This window comes from Mytilus californianus, unplaced genomic scaffold (genome assembly GCF_021869535.1).
Source record: "Mytilus californianus isolate M0D057914Y unplaced genomic scaffold, xbMytCali1.0.p SCAF_3, whole genome shotgun sequence".
NCBI classification, from domain to species: domain Eukaryota; kingdom Metazoa; phylum Mollusca; class Bivalvia; order Mytilida; family Mytilidae; genus Mytilus; species Mytilus californianus.
Window position 1 is genome coordinate 55,999,551 of NW_026262679.1, and position 23,274 is coordinate 56,022,824.

The 23,274-nt window shown below is 31.4% G+C and overlaps 1 protein-coding gene across 2 annotated transcripts; it reads right to left on the reverse strand.

The window, feature by feature from the left end:
- Positions 1-1,343: 1,343 nt before the first annotated feature.
- Positions 1,344-23,274, reverse strand: LOC127734924 (microtubule-associated protein 9-like). 2 transcript variants are annotated; one of them, XM_052244965.1, is made up of 12 exons: positions 23,164-23,274; positions 19,712-19,929; positions 18,546-18,885; positions 17,499-17,599; positions 16,268-16,577; positions 14,773-15,435; positions 13,718-13,834; positions 11,979-12,198; positions 10,992-11,153; positions 10,489-10,634; positions 7,473-7,617; positions 1,344-3,744 (listed from the first exon to the last, which is right to left on the reverse strand). In XM_052244965.1, the coding sequence occupies exons 2-12, from the start codon at positions 19,875-19,877 to the stop codon at positions 3,637-3,639; spliced, it is 2,478 nt and encodes an 825-aa protein (XP_052100925.1). In that variant the 5' UTR covers positions 19,878-19,929; positions 23,164-23,274; the 3' UTR covers positions 1,344-3,636. The 2 variants fall into 2 exon arrangements, with proteins under 2 accessions (XP_052100925.1, XP_052100924.1); XM_052244964.1 differs by having other exon boundaries at positions 23,168-23,259.

Sequence of the window (23,274 nt, forward strand, 5' to 3'; positions counted from 1 at the left end):
ACCAACCCGGAGGAAGATAGGGGAAAAGATGCCTTTGTCAGTTCATTGAACATTCAATCAACTTTTTTATTCAACATTTATTCTGCTGTACAATTTGAGTATTCAGTCATTCAGGTCATACAGCCAAGAAGATGGTCCTAATGAGTAACCTTGTTTTTAAGTACTTTATTTAAAGAAAGTCCCTTTACTTTAATATCATAAACGATTCTAATTATACTGCAAAACACCCAAATTATGGTAATAAATATATCATCAGTACTTGTGTTAATATGTCAAGCAGTTTTTTAAGACACAATCTCAGACTATGATATTGCTTACCTCGACGAGCTCTCATAATTGAACATTAAAGTAGTATACAAGGAGACGATGTTTACTATAAATCTATTGTCACGTTTGTGTGCATGCAAGAAGAAGAAGACATTAACAAAAAGACTACAATATAACTTGTAATCCAGTGGTTGTTTTTGGTGGTCTGCCATATTTGTTGCAAGTTTATTGTTGAAGCATAGATGAGGGCCTTTTAAAGTTTTCTATACCGTATTGGTTTTGCTCATTGTTAAAGGCTTTATGATGAACTGTAATTGTTCACATCTTTGTCCTGTGGTCTTTATTGGACACCACATCTCCTTATTTAATATTCAATCATGTTTCTTGGATTAATAATGAACCAAAAGGGTTACCAATAGCTTTTCTCTACCTTCTGAATTTATTTTATGCTTCGGTAATAAAGGGCAAGTTTTAAGTCACAGTTCAATGTTCAGGTACCATGTAACATAAACCGTTCCAACTTTACTACAACAGATGCTCATTTCAACAATTAATGTATCTTCACTGGTGCTCGAAGCCAAGATGTTTGCGAAATTCCAAATCTTGATACAGACGTTGAAGAGCTGATTTAACCAAAAAGGACCAAATGTACAGCAAAACATGGACAAGGAATCAGAGATATGCATGAGGGAGAGATACTTTCCTTAATCTTAAAGGACTTGGAAAATTTTATAACAGCAATTTCAATAAAACAAACTATTCAGATGGGGAAGGGATACTTTTAGAGGAGCATCAGAGAATCCACAACAAAGTTTTTAACTCTAACCTATATGTGCATTAGTTAATAAAATTGAGAATGGAAATGGGGAATGTGTCAAAGAGACAACAACCCGTCCAAACCTTCTTTTGTAAAGATAATTATTATTTTATGTATTGACTATTGTTCATGCTCTTTTTGTTGGAAATACTACAAAAGCACTGCAAGTGCCCTTTCAAACTCAAAAGAAATGCACTCTTATCAAAATCTGCTATACTGACAAAGTCAATAATTGGTAAAGTTAAACACTCGAACTAAATTTGTTTTAAGATGTTTAATTCTCATGATTTTTAATAGAAACATATCACAGATAAGATGAAGACCTAAACATCAAGTAGTACTACACAAATAACTAAAACAATATAGACTGAACTGCTGCTATTATTAAGTCTTAAACTAAAATAGTAATAATCTAAAGCTTAAATATACATTCTACCAATTTGTTGAGTTAGATATCATATTTCCCCACTTGAGACAATTAAATCTTAAAAATGTGACGCTTGCCAAGCATGTTTAAATGTATGGTTCTGTTGATAATGTTTCAACAAACTTTTATATCCTTATAGCCAAAAAATTGGGTATTCAGTTTGAATTGTTAGGCATGTTCACTTTCCTTCATACCAAAAACACAACACCCCTTAATTTGATGGCAAGCCAAATGTCTGAACAGTACTGAATTTATTGCAATCAATAGCTCTGAAAAGTGACTGAAAGAATGAGGTCTTTTAAGTTCAGTTCAGATCAAAATGGCCTTTTTAGTTTAAAATCCATGAAATTACATTTACTAAATAAAAATGAAAAATAAAACATATCTACATCAGACATTACATATCACATTAGGACGGAATATTTTTCAACAAAAAAGGTCATATGTAAAACATAATTAATATCTAAAAGCACTAAAATAAACAATCTACTTTTACTTCACTGACAATGAAACATACATACAAATTTATCATAAAAATATTCAGAAATTTATAATGTACAGGAAAAAAATTAAAACTGGAACAAGTATTACATCATGGATATGTTTTAATTGATGAATTTATATTAAACAATTCAATAAATTGATGAATTCATGCACATCTGTAAATAAACCATAATGTTCACTATTTTCAAAAAAGAAGAGGTATAAATTGTAATTTTCTGTATCTTATACTGTTCTAGTCTTATCAATACCATGTCAATTGTTAAATGTGAACCACAAACATTGTCCAACACTTTTTCCATGAGTTTTTAAGCATTAGGAAATACTGTTTCCTCCCTTGAACTTAATTTCTATGGAAACTTGTAGCTTTCTTCTTTAAAACTGATAAAATTATAGGAAAACTTGATTTTAAAGTCCATAAACAATCTGAAAACATAACTCTTGTTTTATGATCTAAATGTTTTCTGCAGTGAAATTCAAAGAACTTAAACAACAAGTGTTTTTTTATTTCCGTCGTAAAGTGAAAAATAAACTGAACTCGTGTCAAAAGCGAAGTTAGTGTTGCAAATGATATAAATCAATTGCCTGATACATCCCAATGTTCACAATCATGAATATGACAGCTGTTTTAAGGAAATTCGCAACTCGTGTGATGAAATAAACAGTTTGCCGCCATTTTTTCCAACCAATTACCAAGGGAAATAATCCAATCATTAAAAATACGGGTAAACTCGACCCATGATCAACTCGGACCACGACAAGACGAAACGGCATGACTCAAAATCATGTCCCAAAGAATAAAATGAAAAAATAAAATAAAATGGAAATACTGACCTACCTACCCTATTTTTTTAAAGTATGCAACCTTAAACAGACATATATTTTTTTTTGGCCTAAGGCTACAAAAGAATAATAAAAATATATTTATACTGTTTATAAGATGACTTTCTTTTTGGAGTACTGTTGTTCTAGTCTGTGGTCTGTTAATGATAGGAATTTGAACAACAAAAAGAGCATATTGTCCACTTGATTCGGTATGAAACAGGAAAATCTAGAGTGGAATGATTTTGAGACAATAAAAAAACATATGAATCCACCAGCAATCATACTTTCACAATAGCTGCCTCTGAAAGAGGAATTTCCACAACAATATCAACATCAGTATGACTACTACAACCAAAGAAATCAGTAAACAAATCTAAAAATTCAGAGTTCAAAAAATAGGAAAAGAAGGTATGAAATATATTAAATATCTTTAAAAACAAATTCTGTTAGTTTTGATACACATGTAGGGTTATGTTACGTGTGAAAGCATTTTTAACATCAGGAAATAAAGAATCTTGAAACAAATATGAACTATTCATTTAGACTTTACATTAACAGAATATTCAAATGATGCTTGGATAAATATCACTAATGTCAACTGATGCTGATGTTAATCTACAAGCAGCAGAACAAAAATAGTTTTATTTTACTTCATGTAAGCAAGATAAAATGTCTTAGCTACCTATGTTCTACAATTGGTTAAATGTACAAAGCTATAATCCCCAATGAAGGATTCAACATCAAACTTATTCCTGTATTTTTTCAAGTTCTTAAATTCACTACCACAAGCTTTTGGCTATCATCGACCATGAGGAATTGTTCTACTAGCTGGGCTCCAAGCTGGTCGTTCCTCTATACTTTCTGTAGAACTGTACCTTATCTTCCTATCAACAACTTTCTGTTTGTCCTAATAATATATAAATCATAATCAAATTAAAGACATTAACATTTATTAAAAACAAGAATGTGTCCATAGTACAGGGATGCCCCACTCGCACTATCATTTTTCTATGTTCAGTGGACCGTGAAATTGGCATTAAAATTTGAAAGATCATATCATAGGGAACATATGTACTAAGTTTTAAGTTGATTGGACTTCAACTTCATCAAAAACTACCTTGACAAAAAACTTTAACCTGAAGCGGGGACTGATGGATGGACGAACGAACGGACGCACAGACCAGAAAACATAATGCTCTCACTACTATTGTAGGTGGGGCATACAAAAAATAGAACAAGAAGTAAGTTATAAGTTCTGAAGGTGGACCACAACTGAAAGCAAATTTTGGCCTTTCTACATCAACCAACATATAATAATTATACTTGATGAAAATCAAATAAAATTCAAGTCCAAGGTCATCTTTCAAAAATGCCTCTTTGCCTTGCCGACATAACCATAGTTGCAAACCTCTGGCAATGAGAAAGCGTCATGAAATGGCATAACACTCTAAAATGCGTGTACTACAAAAATGACATGCTTTTTAACACCATAGCTTGATACATATTCATTGCAGTATTGGTTACATTTTTATAACAGCAATTGCAAAGGAAAATTAAATTTGGCAATAAAGTTGGAAAAGGATGCGGGTGGTCTTATCATAGAGAGTATGATTTATTTTCACCTAGCTGGAAGGGTGGAATGAGTTTTACTGATTATAAAAGCTTGGGAAGCCTCTATATTTTGAACTGGAAAAAATTTACAACAATTACATATTATACCACTGGGACCAGCTGAAAATATGACCCAATTACCTATACTTTTTTCTAAGTGAAAAATCACCTGATTATGACAACATTGAATTAATTTAAGTCAGTTAACCATGGAAAATGGGAGAATGACAACTGAAAAAATTAGAAACCTTATAGACATACATATGATAATGTTTGGCATGTAGCAAAACGTGTTGCAGGCATGAAAATAAACTGTTAACACAGAGATATGTCTCGCCTATTTGTTATTTTGATAATGCAAATGTTGAAATAAGTTATGCAAATATTCAAACTCAATGAACCATGACTGAATGTACAGGGCTAAACAATCTCCATGGAAATGAGATGTGCCAATGCTAATACAACTGCAAACCAAATACCATTGACTTTTCATAAGTCGTTTCCTTTAAACAAACCTAAACACAAACATTAGCATGTAAACTATGTAAAAGTTACAAAGTCAATGAACCATAATTAGGGGGTGGGGTTATATAATCTCCATGGAAATGAAACTTGCAAATGCCAATACATTTCTATACCGAATATCATTGACTTAACATTAGTGGTTCATCTTAAACTGAACTAATCACAAACTAATACATGTAAACTAAGCAAAAGTTTCAAAGTCAATAGACAATGACTCAGGGGTAGGGACCAAATATTCTCCATGGAAATGAGATATGCCAATGCTTATACAACTGCATACCAAATATCATTGACCTACCACTAACGGTTCCCCTTAAACTGACCTAATCACAAACTAATACATGAAAACTAAGCAAAAGTTTCAAAGTCAATAGACCATGAATGAGGGGGCAGGGCCAAATGATCTCCATGGAAATGAGATATGCCAATGCTTATACAACTGCATACCAAATATCATTGACCTACCACCAGTGGTTCCCCATAAACTGACCTAATCACAAACTAATACATGTAAACTAAGCAATAGACCTTGACTGAGGGGGCGGGGCCAAATAATCTCCATGGTAATGAGATGTGCCATACAACTGCATACCAAATATCATTGACCTACCACTAGTGGTTTAACCATGAACTAGACCTAATCACAAACTAATACATTGTTGACGCCATCGCCGATAACAGCATACCTATGTCTCGCTTTTTGACTCCGTCAAAGCAAGACAAAAACTGCAAACAATTTGCTTTTTCTGAATCTAATGCATTCTTGGTAAAATTTCAAAAGTATACACCAAAAAATTGTGATTGGTTGAAAACGTTCTAAACAACTGAAATTCTACCAATGATGTGATGTTATTTTCATTTTGGGATATGAAGAATAAAATTACCCATAGTCCTTTAGATTCTGAAACTGCCAATTGACAATAGCCCTCTTAACATTTTCTCAGTACTTATCACTTCTGAGATAATATCTTAACTAAATAACTAAAGTGACAAGACTATATGAGGATTATAACAAAAATTGAACTAACATATGTGGACATAATTTGGGAGATGAATAATGAATTTCAAAGTATCAAAAGACCTACATGTATACAAGACAACCTTTTTGTCCTTGCATTGGATTGATTGATTGATTGATTGGTGTTTAACGCCACTTTCAACACTATTGTGCTATTTCGTGTGGTCAGTTTTTATTGGTGGAGGAAGCCGGAGTGCCCAGAGAAAGCCACCAACCTTTGGTAGGACAAGAGTGCACATGCTGAAATGTCTCGCCTTCTTTACTAATCACTGATATTATGTTGATAGTTCTAAACATAAAGCTTTATTACAACTGTCACATAAACTTAACATTACCCAGAAAACTAAACATTGACCAATAAACCATGAAAATGAGGTCAAGGTCAGATGAACCATGCCAGGCAGGCATGTACAGCTAACAATTCTTCCATACAACAAATATAGTTGAATTACTGCTTATAGTTTAAGAAAAACAGACCAAAACACAAAAACTTAACACTGAGCAATGAACTGTGAAAATGAGGTCAAGGTCAAATAAAACCTGCGCGACTGACATATAGATCATAAAATATTTCCATACACCAAATATAGTTGACCTATTGCATATAGTATTAGAAAAAAAGACCAAAACTCAAAATCTTAACTTTGACCACTGAACCATGAAAATGAGGTCAAGGTCAAATGACACCTGCCAGCTAGACATGTACACCTTACAATCATTCCATACACCAAATATAGTAGACCTATTGCATACAGTATAAGAAAAACAGACCAAAACACAAAAACTTAACTATAACCACTGAACCATGAAAATGAGGTCAAGGTCAGTTGACACCTGCCAGTTGGACATGTACACCTTACAGTCCTTCCATACACCGAATATACTTGACCTATTGCTTATAGTATCTGAGATATGGACTTGACCACCAAAACTTAACCTTGTTCACTGATCCATGAAATGAGGTCGAGGTCAAGTGAAAACTGTCTGACGGGCATGAGGACCTTGCAAGGTACGCACATACCAAATATAGTTATCCTACTACTTATAATAAGAGAGAATTTAACATTACAAAAAATGTTAACTTTTTTTTCAAGTAGTCACTGAACCATGAAAATGAGGTCAAGGACATTGGACATGTGACTGACGGAAACTTCGTAACATGAGGCATCTATATACAAAGTATGAAGCATCCAGGTCTTCCACCTTCTAAAATATAAAGCTTTTAAGAAGTTAGCTAACGCCGCCGCCGCCGCCGGATCACTATCCCTATGTCCAGCTTTCTGCGACAAAAGTCGCAGGCTCGACAAAAACTGACAATCCTAGTCAATTAAGATTGGAGTCGAATGCACCTGCCCCGTGCAGGATTCAAACTCATAACCTCAGTATTGACTGGCTAGTGATACAGTAGTTCGACTACTTAGACCACTCGGCCACCGAGGCCCCCTAGCATTGGAAATTACAGATATGATTGTAGGACGTACCTTCCTTGACAGCCATTTCTCATATTTTTGTCTGGCTTCCTCTTCCTGTTTTCGTTTTTCTGCATCCATAAATCTCTTTGTTTGTTTCATTTTATCTTTTTCTTCTTTGGTTTTTTCCTTAATAACATCTTCCTTCTTCTCTTTCCTGTAAAATAAGTTTCATTATACATTTGTACTACTTATCAAGAGCTTGCTATGACTAATGTAAAACTAAAAAATTCCAAAATATAATTCAACAATTCCTGATTTATAGATAAAAATACCAATTCAACTATGAAATATATTTTCTCTTAAGTAATGAAATCAGGTGATATGCTCACCTGAACTGGTATTTTTGCAAAAAATTTCAAACAATGCAACAAAATTATTTGAGTTGAATGGAGACTGAAAGAACAGACATTGGGTAATATTACTAGTGTCATTTTTGCTGTTCAAAGTTCAGTCAATTAAAGTTTCTATTATATATATAAGGCAAAAACAAATTATTGGTAAAATATCATGATCTGAATGCAAAGATACCTATAAGTTTAATAACTAATATAAGTAGTCAACTGACAACTTTGGCCATTCGACTTATTTGTAGATATTGTCATATTGATAATTTTTGCTGTAAAAATTTCTATTTTTCTATAATACTCTCCCAGATAATAGCAAAGAGTGCCAAATAATGGTAAAAATCTCCATTTCAAGGCAATAACTCCCATAATGTATTTCAATGGACAATAGGTAAAAATTGATATTTTAAACATTTTGCCCTTACAAGAATATCTTAACTATAATGATTTTCAAGATATTAGCAATAACTCACTTTTGACCCCTATGTTCAATATCTAGCACTGGCCTCCATGCTAGTTTGCTGGCAGAATCATCAGATACATTGTTTTAAATAAATACCCCCAGGATGCTTGTGGCTAAAGGAGTAGGCCCGGTAAGACCCCCTTTTGGCCCCAAAATATAGCATTTCTAAAATTTGTTAAAAATGTAAACTTTTAGCTATTAATTTGAAAGAAGAATACTTTTGTTACATACATATGGGCTGTTTTTGACATTACACTGCACATGCATCAGGTACTAGCATAATTAATTCATGCAAAATTACTGAAATCTTCACAACTTTATCATTTGTGCTTATTTTTAGATGGTTTTTGTCTAAAATGGAAGTGACCGCACTTGTGTTCAGCCTTAAGGATGTACACCTCTGAGGAGCCAAAAATTTCTAGAATCAAACTTTTTTTCTTAACCTGATTTGTGGGTTTATATGACTGTAAAAAAATAATTGGTGAAGAAAAAATCATATGATGGTGCACTTCTTTTTTCGCTACAGCCATTTGAAAGTACCCCATTTTTCATCAATTTTTACCCATTTTTGGGCTATTATCATGAGAAAAATGACAGTTTCACAATTAAACTTTTTTTCATACTTTCCCTAAAGATGAAGTGGACCAATCTGAATAAATTTAACCTTAAAAAACTATGGGTAGGTGTTAATATAAGAAAGTTTTATAAAATTTTGTTGCTTTTTCGTGTCAAATTTACCATGTTGTCAATTTTGTCAATTTGGGATTTTTCTCTTTTTTTAGAACAAAAAGCATATTATTTCAACTTCTTTGCTATAAATGATTGAAAAAATACATATCTAAGAAATTTGAAAAGAAAATTTGATATGGGATGTACATGTATTTGGTAAAATCTTTTCTTGTACCCCTCACCCATTTTCTGAGCTTTTTAGCTAATAAGACTGACTTGATTGGTTATCAAATTTGAAAATTTTATTACTCAAAAACTACTTATTATAAATACACAATTTTTTCACAGAGTTAAGTTTGATTATAATATTTTTTAAATTCATTGATAATTTCCACTTGTATCACATGTTTTGGAAATAGTTCCAGAACGAGATTTCAACAAGACTGAAACATCAGAAGAATACATCCTTAATATTTAAATATATGTTGTATTTGATGATAATACATAACATATATAAAGGTTGAGACTAAACACAAATGTGGCCATTTCCATTTTAGACAAAACCCATCTGAAAAGTGACATTTTGTGGCATATTTGATAGATTTTTCGTATTTAAGCTTGAATTATGTGAATCTGTGGAAAAGTACATTTGTATCATTTGGTTCGCAATAAGTATTCAAAATTCATTGAAAAGCTTCATAGTCTAAATGAAGACAGTAAATTATGGAAATTTTAAACTGTCTTTATATGTAGTACATGTATTATCTCTGCATATTGCTACATACATTTTTCTGGCATTGATTTTTTTTTAAGTCTTCTTATATAAATCTCAATAAATTTTAACAGTTTTATTTTGCTCTGATTAGATAATATTTAAGGAAGTTTTGAATACCATTTGACAAAGCTGATATTGTAATTTGAATTATGAAATCTTAAGTGATAAATTTTTAGAAAATTTTAAAGTATTTTTTAATTATGTTTATAAATTTTGTTAGTTATATAGTGTCAATTATATCGTATCAATGGCTGAAAAATTATTGTTTTGTATGCATATTTAAATTATATCGTTGACTTTTATGACACTTTAATAAACTAATTCTTATCTTAACCCTCTTATAACTTAGAATGAAATGTGAGCTTGGGATAATCAAAAACAGTGGTGTGTCATTAGAAATGTTTATAATGATAGACAAGTCAGTCATTAACAAACAAAAATTAGAATGAATTGATTTGCATGAGTTTGTGTGTAAATTGTCAAATATATGTGAAATAGTACTAATTACCAACCTATTTGATCCAACTTAAAAATAAGCAAAAAGTTAGCACCCCATTAAAATTACTTATCATGGTCTTAATCTATGTCTTACAAACTTAGAAGCTTGGCATCATTCAATAATAGACAGGTGTATTTAATTGGACCTAGCCTTTCAATATTTACAAGATAAAATTCATAGAATAAAATTTGCATGAAGTGCCTTTGATTTGAAGGTTACTACTGTACTGTGAAAAAACCAGTAAAGTACAATCTTTCTAGGTAAATAATACCTACCAGACTCTGAGAGCACTTTCATTATCTTTTTCTCGATCTCTTTGCTTTTTTTTTTCTTCTTCTTCTTTTCTTCTCTCAGCTCGTTTCTTTTCTTTTTGCTTTTCAATCAACTTTTCATCATTTAATTCTTTCCATTTCTTGAATTCCTTTAAAAATCAATTTTCACATTTTAAAATATTGTCCTAGGTGCACGGAAACATGCTATTTTTTTGGTACTGATTTATAATGAAATGTCTGTTATGGCAGGGATTCAAATTTTCTTTAAAGAACGAAAAGTTCATGGGCATTTGTATTATCAAATAAAGGCCCTCCTTAAAAAAGCATAGGTCCTTTTTTAGAGGAACAATATCAAAGATGGGAGGTCACTGACTTTTGTTATTCAGAAAGTTCCCTCAGAGAAATGAAAGATCCCATACCTCTAACTCATACTGACTAGAACCCCTGTATGGATAATAATTGACTAGGGCAATAATCAGACATGGAAATAAAAACATTTAACATACCTTTTCTGCATCTTTCTTTTTCTTTAATTTTTCCTCTTCCTCTAATTTCTTTTTCTTTTCTTCTCTATGTTTTTCCTTCATTTTATCTTTAATTACTGGTTCTCTTTGTTCTTTCCAAGTTCTATATGCTGCCTCATTCTCTAATCTTTTATTTTGTAAATCCTTTGAAAAATAAAAATAAAAATAAATACTGTTTAAGCAAATACTTCTTACATCAAACTAAATAAACCTACTTTTATAGGTACATACTGGTTTTTCAACATATACAGACAATTATATTTTTTTGACTTGTTAAAAAAAACCAACAAGACATAGATATATGCTCATAATATACGGTGAGAGACATTTTTTCATTAATTAGCATTTTATCATATTAACATCTTTTAATTGCTTTTTTCCATCTCAACAGCTGCTTAAAGTAGGATCAAGACAGACGCCTACTGACGACATGGATATACTCATTATACATTCACTGATATCTCTTACAATGTGCATATTTTTGTAGGATGATGACGATGGATGGCTGCTTAACGTCCAGCAGCAAATTAATATGCATATTCAGGAAGAGAACATGTTAATGTAATATGAATATTTACCCTGCTTTGTACAAAACCGACATGCTGAGCTGGATTTTTTAATTTGTTAGTTCATAAAGTAAACAGTCTTAAATTCCTTAAAATTCTTACAATTATAGCTGACAAAGGACTTTTATAATCATAACTACTACCAAAAAACAGACAGTCACAAAAAAGGCATTATAAGACCTTTGTTTAAAAAACAGACAAAAACTTCAGCCTGAAAAAAAAAGACAAAAAAAATGATAGACTTAATAAATTATTTTAAAACTCTGCTCCCAAATTCAGACCATCACATGTCCCCATTTGTATAAATATTTTAAAGGTACTGTCTGCAATGATAATTTGTACAGTTCGGTGGCTGTCTCATTGATGTTTACCGCAACTCTCATTTCATTCAAATTTACAATACCTGTTTCTTTTTCTTTTCCTCTTCTTCTTTTTTCTTCTTTTCTTCAGATTGTTTTTGTCGAGCAGAATTCAGTCTTTCTTTCTTCCAGTCATTAAAGATAGCTTCCCTCAGAGATTTGGTATCATTAAATTCTGTCTCAGACAGGGTTAAAGAAGGAGTAGGGGTACCAGGTAGGGAATGTCGAGGTTTTGGCTTCACAATTTTACTGCTTGTGGTTGTTCTAAAATAAATAGAGAATATCATATGACTTTTTCAATATCACACCTGTTTCAACCTAAGACACCAATATAATCTCAAGAGCTCTTCAGTAAAAGAATATTTACTATTATAATAAAAAATCATGTTCACTAAGTAGACAAATTTTTACACAACAACAAAATAAAAAAAGACAGAGAAAAAAGAACACATAAACTGTTAAGACAGAGATATGTCTCGCCTATTTGTTATTTTGATAATGCAAATGTTGAAATTAAAATAGCAATACTTTAAGATGTAAGTTATGCAAATTTCCAAGTCAATAAACCAAGACTGAAGGTACAGGTTTATAAACAGTCTCCATGGAAATGAGATGTGCCAATGCTTATACAACTGCATATCAAATACCATTGACTTTTCATAAGTCGTTCCCTTTAAATAAACCTAAACACAAACATTAACTTGTAAACTATGTAAAAGTTTCAAAGTCAATGAACCATAATGAGGGGGTGGTGTTATATAATCTCCATGGAAATGAAACTTGCAAATGTATTATTTGCATACGAAATATCATTAACTTAACATTAGTGGTTCATCTTAAACTGACCTAATCACAAACTAATACAAGTAAACTAAGCAAAAGTTTCAAAGTCAATAGACCATGACTGAGGGGTAAGGACCAAATATTCTCCATGAAATTAGATGTGCTATTGCCTATACAACTGCATACCAATTATCATTGACCTACCATTAGTGGTTCCCCATAAACTGACCTAATCACAAACTAATACATGTATTTAAAACTAAGCAAAGTTTCAAAGTCAATAGACCATGAGTAAGGGGGCAGGGATAAATAATCTCCATGGTAATGAGATGTGCCAATGCTAATACAACTGCATACCAAATATCATTGACCTACCACTAGTGGGTCACCATAAACTAGACCTAATCACAAACTAATACATTGTTGATGCCGCTGCTGCTGGAAACAGCATACCTACATGTATGTTACACTTTTTGACTCTGTCAGGGCGAGACAAAAAATCAGCAAAAACACAACCTTCTATGGATACTCAGGCAAACTGCAGCAACTTTTTCTTGATATTTGTGTTCAAGTTTCCAAATAAATTTTTTTATGAATTCACAACTATACCCATTTACATGATAATCCAACAAAGAAAAGACAAATATCAAATCTACCAAAAATTTCTTAAATTCTACAGTTATATCAAAGGCTTCAGAATATTTATAATTTTAGAGCGGTTCAGTTCTATGACACTGTGACACATACAAATTTAATTGGATATTAAACTGCATTAATTAATTCTTTCTTGCTATAAGTGTGTAAGCTACAGTGTACCATCAATAAATATTTGAGAAAGCAGCCAGAAACTTCAGATTTTGACAACTTTTTTTTTATTTGTTGATCTATGGAATATAAATGAGCACATTTATAAAACATTTCAACAAAAGAAGAATCTGATCAGATCTTTCTCCAAAGTATGTTTTTTGTTGTTGGATTTTTTTTGTATAAAGTGACCTACTTTTTAGAACTATCTGGGCGTTCTATTGGCTTCATTTGTTGAGTTCTCTGTTGACCTGCCACCATATCTATTGCATCTTCAGCTTGCTGTTTATCTGACCTCTGTTTGTTGTATGACCTTTAATTATAATTCAATGTACATTTATACATACCATTGGTGCATTGCATTTTTTTCTGATTTAAATAAAGATTTTTAGAATTTTTCACTTATATATGTAGCTTATAAAAATAAGATGTGGTATAATTGCCAATGAGACAACTCTCCACAAGAGACCAAATGACACAGAAATTAACAACTATAGGTCACCGTATGGCCTTCAACACTAGCAAAACCCATTTCGCATTGTCAGCTTTAAAAGGCCATAATGACAAATGTAAAACAATTCAAACCAGAAAAATTTCACTGTTTAATTTCATAGTTTTGTTTTGAAATTTTGTTTGATTTGATAGTTATAAATTTCTCAGATCTGTTTTTTTCTTCAATTGTACCAAATCCATTTCATGCATTGTCCATGTATACTATAGGGGATTCCTCTTGACTTAAAATATTAAATGTAAGAGAAATTATATACACAATTAACAAAAAATATTGAAATTACATGCTTGAATAAACTGTTGACACGGAGATATGACTTGAGTGTGTGACTGATAGCTAATCACAGATTTCTACAATTGTTGAAACCGCTGAGTCTTGCTTCCATAGTATTTGTCATGGGCAAGACAAAAATGACAAAAATAAGGGTTCTCTTCACATTTTTTAACTGTAAAAAATACTTGCATTTTTTTCTAGGTTAGTATAATATTAATTATTTCTCAAGACATTTTCATAAAATTAACAGGAATTGTGGTTTTGACCTAACGAAATTATTCACATAATAGATTCAAGCTATATATGGTCTTGATTTTTTGAATAATACAATGGAAAAAACAGGAGTATACAGTTAAATCTGCTGCATTATAGATTTTTTGGTAAAAATATGAGAATCATATTTACATTTCATATTTGATAATAACACGATAAATTTGTAACAATATTCAATATTATGTTCTTTTTACCTGAGTGTTTGGCTCTGTTCCATATGCAAATCTGTAGTTTTTTTCAGGCCTGGTTCAAATTCATATTCTTCACAAATAGAACTTTCATCTGCTTGTGGTTTCCTTCCTTTTTGATAACTTTTCTTGGCTAAAAGAGCTTGAAAACTGTCTACCTCTGGCTCCTCCTCCTTTTGAATTTCATGTTGTGGTCGTCTAGGTTTGACCTTTTGTTTTCTTCCCTCTTCCTCGTCACTATCATCTTCATCAAAAAGTCCATTTTTCTTTCCTTTTTTCTGTGTTTCTTTTTCAGTAACATCACCAGTTAAAAAATCCATTAAACTTGGCTCCTGCTTTCTTTCACTTTTTTCCTTGGCTTTTTCATTTTCTTCTTTTTCAAACTTTTTGCCAAATGTTGGAGTTTTACGACCTGTAAATCTATCTTTGTCCGTTGGTGTTTTCCGACCACCAAATCTATCTTTTTCTGTGGGAGTTTTTCTCCCAGGAATTCTATCACTTTCTGTTTTCTGTCCTGCACTAGAAAATCTTGACTTTCTAGGTTTTGGTGTAGGCTCTTCATCTAGGGATGCATCCATAGCTGAGGAGCTTCCAAAAACATCTGTCTTAAGTTTTGGTCGTGGTGTGGCACCTTTAACAGACATCAGAGGATCATCTAAGTTTAATGCCCTGTAAAGCAGAGAAAATTATCCTTAATTATCCTTAGTCTACCATCCTCTACATTTTCCTTCAATTTTTTGTAAGTATATCTTTATATTTTTCTTGAAAAGTGCAAAATTTGGATACATCTAATATTTTTCTTCAAAAAAGTCAAACCAAAATAAAACATCTTAAAAAATGTAGGTCATGAATAAAATCAGACACATCATTATTGTTTACTTTTGCTTTCTCATTTTAGTTATCTATTTAGATTTGCTGGAAGGTAAGACATTGTAAAGCTTCAATGGGTATCTTTTTTTAGCTCATTCCATTTCAAATCGTCGATTTTCATTGTAAAAGTATGTTGAACAGATGTCAGACAATAATGATGAATGAAAGATATACCAGCGCAGTAATGTAATTTATTGTATAGGAAAAACATATTTCATACAGAACATATCCAAACGTTAGCATGCAATAACATATCATATTACATCACTCCACATTAAAGCTTCAAATTAGTGACATCATTAGTGACAAACACATGTTAAATGTTTTTCAAAATTTGTTATACAATAGAAGGGTTATTGCATGAATATTGGTGATTATTATCCCTCCTAGAACATATATTGAACTCACGAGCTTGGGCAATATAAAAATCTACTCAGGACACTTTAACAAATATCCATGCAATGACCCTATTTCATCACACGTAAGTACAAGGACAATGGTAATATTTCTTATACATTTATATATCTAGAATTTTTTTTCTGGCGAAGAAAAAATCTATAACTAAATACTGCTTATTACCAAAATTACATAAAAACTTGGCAGATGTTAACAAATGTGAGTAATAACATACTTGGGTGATTTTCTATCTGTGCCAGGACTTCTTCTTTCTAAACCAGGACTTTTTCTATCTAAACCAGGACTTCTTCTATCTAAACCAGGACTTCTTCTATCTAAACCAGGACTTTTCCTGTCTAAACCAGGACTTTTTCTGTCTAGTTTAGGACTTTTTCTGTCCAGTCCAGGACTTTTCCCGTCCAACCCTGGCATAGAAGGCATCTTTTTGTCAGAATTGGGACTCTGTTTCCTGTACCTAGGAGATGGTGTCTCACTGATGGATTCAAGTAATGGGTCTTGTGGAGTTTTTCTTCCTCTCATTAAACCTGAAATGTTTTGAAACATTTATAATTTGAGTGTTGCAAATATACTTATGTAAGAACATACAGTTTCTAGTGGTAAATTTTCTTTTTGCTTTTATAATGAATTCAACTGGATAATTTATACTGATTTATTGCTAATTAATACAAAGTGTATTCATGTCATTTTTTTTCTTCATTTAGTGCAGTTTGAATATGAAGATAATTATACCTTTGAAAAATGAATTTAATCAGCAATTTTATGTGTAATCTTTCTGTTGTATACACTTGTCGCTTTTTTTATAGGTGATATACAAATTGAATTTTCTAAAATATGATGAAATATGCGTCTTAATAATTTTCTCTGTGCATTCTAAAAATTCTTATGAAATGGATGTGCAAACTGCAATACTGAGGTGCTTTTAGAAAAAAAATTTAGGATTGGTGTTTAAATTATGTAACAAGACATGTTTCAATTATACTGCACAAACTAAGGTGCTTCTGGAGAAGAATTTTAAGGATTATTGTTTCAGAAAATGAACAAAAAAATCTGATAATTTGACCTAAGTGACTTCTAATTTCAAAATGTAAAAATAAAATATTTAACCCTAAATGATATTTTTTAACTTTTATGTAGTATATTATTCCTATTTTAGTCATATTTTTAAAGACCAGAAACAAATTATCCCATCACATTTCAATATACTTTCATTTGCTTTTTTTATACTATTTATGCTTGTTATGAACAAGGATTGAAAAAAAATAATATTTTGTTTTACAGCATTTTGGGGGAAAATAAAGAAGTTATAATGTGTAAAAGTTCTGAAATTTTTTTATCGCTATATCAGCATCCAGTTCATTTGCTTTTAAACAACTGTTACCTTGGCCTGTTCCCTGTGGGACTGGATTTTCAAGACGCCTGGGAACAAATATAAACCTAATACATACCTGAACTTGCAGTGTCACCTATGTCATCTTCTGGTGTTGCACTAACTTTTCTGTAGGATGGAGGCTGCCATGGTTTGGAAAGGTCAACAGGGCTCTGTCTTCTGTAAAATGATTGTTTTTAAGACCATAATATTTAAATACATGCATTGCTATGTATAAATAATTACAATTTCATTGTTTTATATAAATTACTTCCAACCTTTTCCCATATTTGATACATTTTATCTGATTTAAAGAAAATATGAAAGTGTTTCATTACCTGAGTGAATAGATTGATTGGCAAATGACATGCTGAAATTTGAGACAAAACAGTTTTAAATGAAGAATAATAATGCCAGAGTAAATGAATTAATCTAATGACAACTGACCTTTTGCAACTTATGCATTCAGTTTAATTAGCAATAGAATGAGTTCATTAAAGGTGACACTACAAAATGTATATCTTTTCATTATATTTTTATTCAACACATTATATTAATTAATACAAATTTATGTAAAATAACAGCATAATTAAAATTAATAATTTTAAATAAATATTGATATCAAATAAGTGTTAAAGTAACTTTATTTAAAATTTACATCTAAAGGATTTTGCAAAATAAACATATAATGTGCTATATATATAAGCATGCATTACACAGAGAGAAGATTTACTGTCTCTCTCTCCAAACACAGATTGTGTTGTAGCAAAGATTCACATTTAAAAAAAAGAGTTCATCTTTGAAATTTTGCACTAAAAATTTCCATCTACATTGTAGGTGAATTATATTGCTTTCTGACAGAAGGTAAAATTTATAAAAATCTATGATGCATGGCCTTGACATTGACTTTTAAGGATGTTTGCTCCTCTTGTTTTTGACCTTTCTCAGATATTTGGAATCTTCTGGTTTTATCCATGTAGTGCCATTAAAAAATTTGAACATTCAATATTTCTACAAAATATAAAATAAAATTTGAGTGGACCTCCCATGGTGGCCAGGAAGCAATAAGGAAATTCACTTGTGCTGTAGTGTAGATTTAATGTTCTATCATCCCATCACTACTTACTGCTGTAGATCTTTAGTTGGAGTTTTTCTATTCATGATGATAGCCTCTTTCTGTTCATATGACAAACTGTCAGAGAGCAAACTTTGTTTATCTTTTGGAGACTGTTTTGGGGAAGCAATTGATGGCATTTCTGATTTACGTTGTGATGAAGGAGAAGAACTCAGGGTTGTACTTCTTGATGATTTCATGAATCTGTTTCCCTGTCCTGGCCTTAGTGTATCACCTAATGAAATTCCACTATCATAGGCACCAGTTGATACAGGTGACCTCCTTTTTGCTGAACTAGGACGATCAGTTCTCCTGTGGCTACTAGATTCTATTCTATATTGGTTCAGGATATCTAGAAAAAATAACATACATTTATCAATAACAATTTTTCTATGGTTTAATAAACTCTTGAGTCTTGACCCCATCTTACTCCGTTTGGCCCCTCACAACATTTTGTCTTTACCCATATGCATTGAAACCTATTTTCTCAAATGGATTATGAAGACTATATGTTGACATGTATGTGTTAGTAGCATTAGGTTGCTGTCTGATTGACATTAACCTACGTGTCCTTTTATTTGTTCATCCTAATTATATTTTTGCTCCTAAACCTGCCATTAAGGAGATAATATATTAGTATTTGAACATTTGTAGCATCATTTTTGGATCATCAAATCAAACATGCCTTCTCATAATCAAATACAATACTGTTGACTCTATCCTAATGCAACTGAAAGAAAAATTATGTTTTAAAATTAGTTAAACGACATCTGTGCCTGCTGCTCATGCTGTGTGTATGCAGTAAAATGTGCCCCAGGCTTGGTGGTGTTTGCATTTCTACTTTATGGTTTTAGTTTTTGTTTTTGAGAATTTAAATTGCTATGCATCTTGTTATGTTGGGGTCTTTCATAGATTACTTTAATTTTTTGAATGATATGATCAAACATTGACACAATTTGCAGCCTTTTTAAATAGCACTCACTTGACAGCAAGCTTCATATTGTGACTTGCAGCTGATATTTCATACTTCAATGTACTTATCAATATGCCGAAAATGGTGAAAAATGATAATGGTTACATTTTAGTACCACTCATACTACATGTATAAGTGGGATTAAAATAATATCCATGGAGTTAGTAAAGACAAACTACATTTTTAGTATTAAACAGAAACAAACCATCTTCACTATCTCCATCATCATTGTCCTCCAGAACATCACTATCACTCAAATCATGGGTCAATCCTAGCTTTTTTCTCTCCCGTAGTTTGGCTTGCAGTTCTGACACATGGGGATCAGCTCGCTTTTTCAAGGACCCTAATGGTCCATCAAGTACATCAGTCATACTGGTGAAGAATATCTTCTGCTAACAACAGGTGTGGAATGTTTTATCTTATCTACAAAATATCATTCTCATCAAACATATTATGCATCTTCATTCAAATATTTTTATAAAGCGAAAAGATATTCTTTTTTTTTCATAACCATGTAACCAAAATAAAATAAACTACTTCTTCTGTTTTTTCCCTCAAAGTAAAAATTTTGAATATTTTAACCTGACTGATGACTATGATGTCCTAATTTACTAGCCCACTGTTAAATGTATCAAAGCAAATTCAAAACCTCAAAACAAATATACTTTGACCTATAATTGTTTACTCTTTACACATTGTGACTTGGATGGAGAGTTGTCTCATGGGCACTCATATCACATCTTCTTATTTCTATGTTTAGAAAACAATAAATTAAAAAGCATTTATTATAAGCAGAATGAGAAGTCAGCTTGTTCACAATATGAACCCTCACAGATTGCCATAAAAACTTCATATTTTGAATAACTTAGGGAGCTACCATTTGATTTTTATAAGGGGCTAGCATGAAAAAATTTGTCCTGCCTATTTATTTTTCCCTCTATTCGGTCCTGCCTTTTTATTTTTCACTCTATTCGGTCCTGCCTTTTTTTTGTTTATCCTGGTTTTTTTTACATAAATTGTCATCCTGCCTTTTTTTTTGGCAAATAATCTCATCCTGCCTTTTTTTTTACTCAAAACTCCTGTCCTGCCTATTTTTTTCAAATTTCATCCTAGCTCCCCGTAAAAATCAAATGGTAGCTCCCTTAATACATTCACACATGTACATGATGTATATACATGTACATAAACCAAATGCCATATTTGTTTTGTTTTTTTTCAGGCACAAATTAGATCAGGCTATAGGTTTTCTTGATTGAATTGTTTTACATTTTGTCATGCCAGGGTTTTTTTATAGAGCGTACTATACATGTACATGACTTGGTACAGGCATTTCCTAATGTAAAAAATGGTGGATTAAACATGGTTTTATAGCTTGCTAAACCTCTCACTTGTATGACAGTCGCATAGAATTCCATTATATTGACAATGTGTGAACAAAACAAAAAGATATAATAGGTAAAAATGTCAAAAATAGGGGTACAGCAGTCAACATTGTGTTTTAATCTTAATCACTATAAAAACAAATAACTATTTCAACAAAGAAAAACAAAATGGCATAAAGACACTCTATAGGCAAAGTACATAAGCAAAAAAGAAAGACAAGAATAAAAAATGAACATAGCACAATAACACAATGGCAGGATGTATATTTACTGAGCCATGCCAAAAGTATATTAACAAAAATGGACTAAACAGTACAGGTTAATAATATCAATGTATAAACAAAGACAAATAAATAGAACTCTATAACATGTCATTAAGATGATAAACAACGTCAGTACCTAGAATCTAAACTTCAAACACTATAATGTATTATTTATGAAGTTGATACGAAATATTTATCAACAAGGTCTTGGTATCTTTCTATGAACTTTTTTAGAAAAAGGATGAGACGTTCTTTGACATAACTCTGGTTTATTGACTTTTTTACTCAGACTCTGGTAACATTTTATAAAGTCTGAGTAGCAGCTGTACCAAGTTTCGAATATCAAAATGATAATCCAGAAATCGATTTCCTTTTAGAACATTGTATCATTCTTTTCATAAAATTTGTTTTCTTTCGTATGCAATGGTAGGTTTATAAATGCTAAATCTCCATTTAAAACTCCACGAAATCTTCTGTTTGAAATGGTAAAACGCATTGGTGATTTCTATCTTTGCACTTTTGTAAATGTGTTTTCTTTACAATTACAAAATGAAATCACTCATATATATCAAATAGGTGCTTATTTATTGATTATGGCTTAATTATTGTTTTATAATCATTGTAAATTAGTAAATGCAGTTAATGAGCCAATCATTGCTGCTGTTGGTGTAACAGGCATAAGTTCCAGGGGTGGTTGGTAAATATTTTCCCAAATAGATTTTATAAGGCTTAATAATGGATTCTGAGGACAGCCAAATCAGAAAATCGCTCCTTACACAGAATCCTAAGAGGGATTACTTCAAATATTCAGAATAGCATATTAAAGCCGTTGGTTTTTTATAATCATGCTAAAAACCTTACTCTCCTTTTCCCAAAAATACTACAAATTCAAACATTTTTAAAAATATGTTTATTATACATGTCATATGTATCCATTGTTACTGAAAAGTCCTCACAATGAGATTATTTCTTCAAGTGTACATTGTAAAAACAAAAGTATTACAGTGGAATCCCATGTTGATATTATGAATTACCTGATTTCGTCATATCGAAAATGTGACATAAATAAAACTGTTCTTGTTTTAGTCTTCTAAAGGAACAGAAAAGTTTTAAATTGGTAAGGTCAAGCATTATTTACAATTGCAATCCCAGGTTTAACCATTTTCCATTCAAATTAACGACATCTTTAGCATGTTCAGAAAAAAATGTTTCATTTTAACATGTTTAAGGCAAATTTAATCAAATGAAATATTCTGCTTTGCATTCTTGACAGTCTGTTTAGTTTAAACTGAACTATTTTTTGTAGTATAAATTTTTCCTCCATTCAAAATTAAATATTTTTAGAAGGCATGCAAGGAATCACAAGATATCTGAATAACTGTCAAAACAGGCCTAGGGGTTTCCTTAATTTAAGACACACTTTACCATGTTTACACAAAATCCAAATATTGAATTCCTTAATCTTTCATGAGATTAAATTAAAAATGTCTTGAATTTGTTCATAAAACATTATCTGATAATTAGTTTTACGAGTTTACCAACATTGACCAAATTACAGTCCAACTGGACTGCTCTGTACATTTTTTTTTTATTCTAAAATAGTGACAAGTTCCTTGTGCCAGCTGTCTCATTAAATATGCCAAAATGCCAATCGGTTTTCAAACCAGTTTATAACAATTTATTATTTTTTATACATTAACTGGAGACTGGAGTAGGGGAATGCAAGGGGAGGTAAGATACAGGTTGAAAGGCCTCACTGTCTGCACAATGTATTGATTTTGGTTTTGAATGTTCCTTCTTCTTGATGAAAAATCTACACTTTGCAATATAATCAAATTATTCTGACCATCGACACCCTGTAAGTTAATCTTATTTGCAAATACTGGAAACATGTCTGTGCAAATTTAAAAGTAAACAATGTACAAAATTGGTAAGAAAACGTGATAATTCCCTAAAGCACATATTATTTCTACAAGTAAATCTATACATTTCCTCAATTCTAAGAGATTTACCTACATATGCTTCTAAAATACTTGTCAGCTAATTAAATTTGAAGTATTCAGATATCGAGAAAATATCTGTCCGACTCCATTTTCATACGTTACTAAGGTCAATCAACTTTT

Coding starts and splice junctions, on each gene's coding strand:
- LOC127734924 (XM_052244965.1), bottom strand. CDS start 19,877: ATGACTGATGTACTTGATGGACCATTAGGGTCCTTGAAAAAGCGAGCT. Junction 18,886..19,711: donor TGATGGAGATAGTGAAGATG/GTTTGTTTCTGT, acceptor TATTTTTTCTAG/ATATCCTGAACCAATATAGA. Junction 10,635..10,991: donor AAAAGAAAGATGCAGAAAAG/GTATGTTAAATG, acceptor TGATTTTTAAAG/GAATTCAAGAAATGGAAAGA.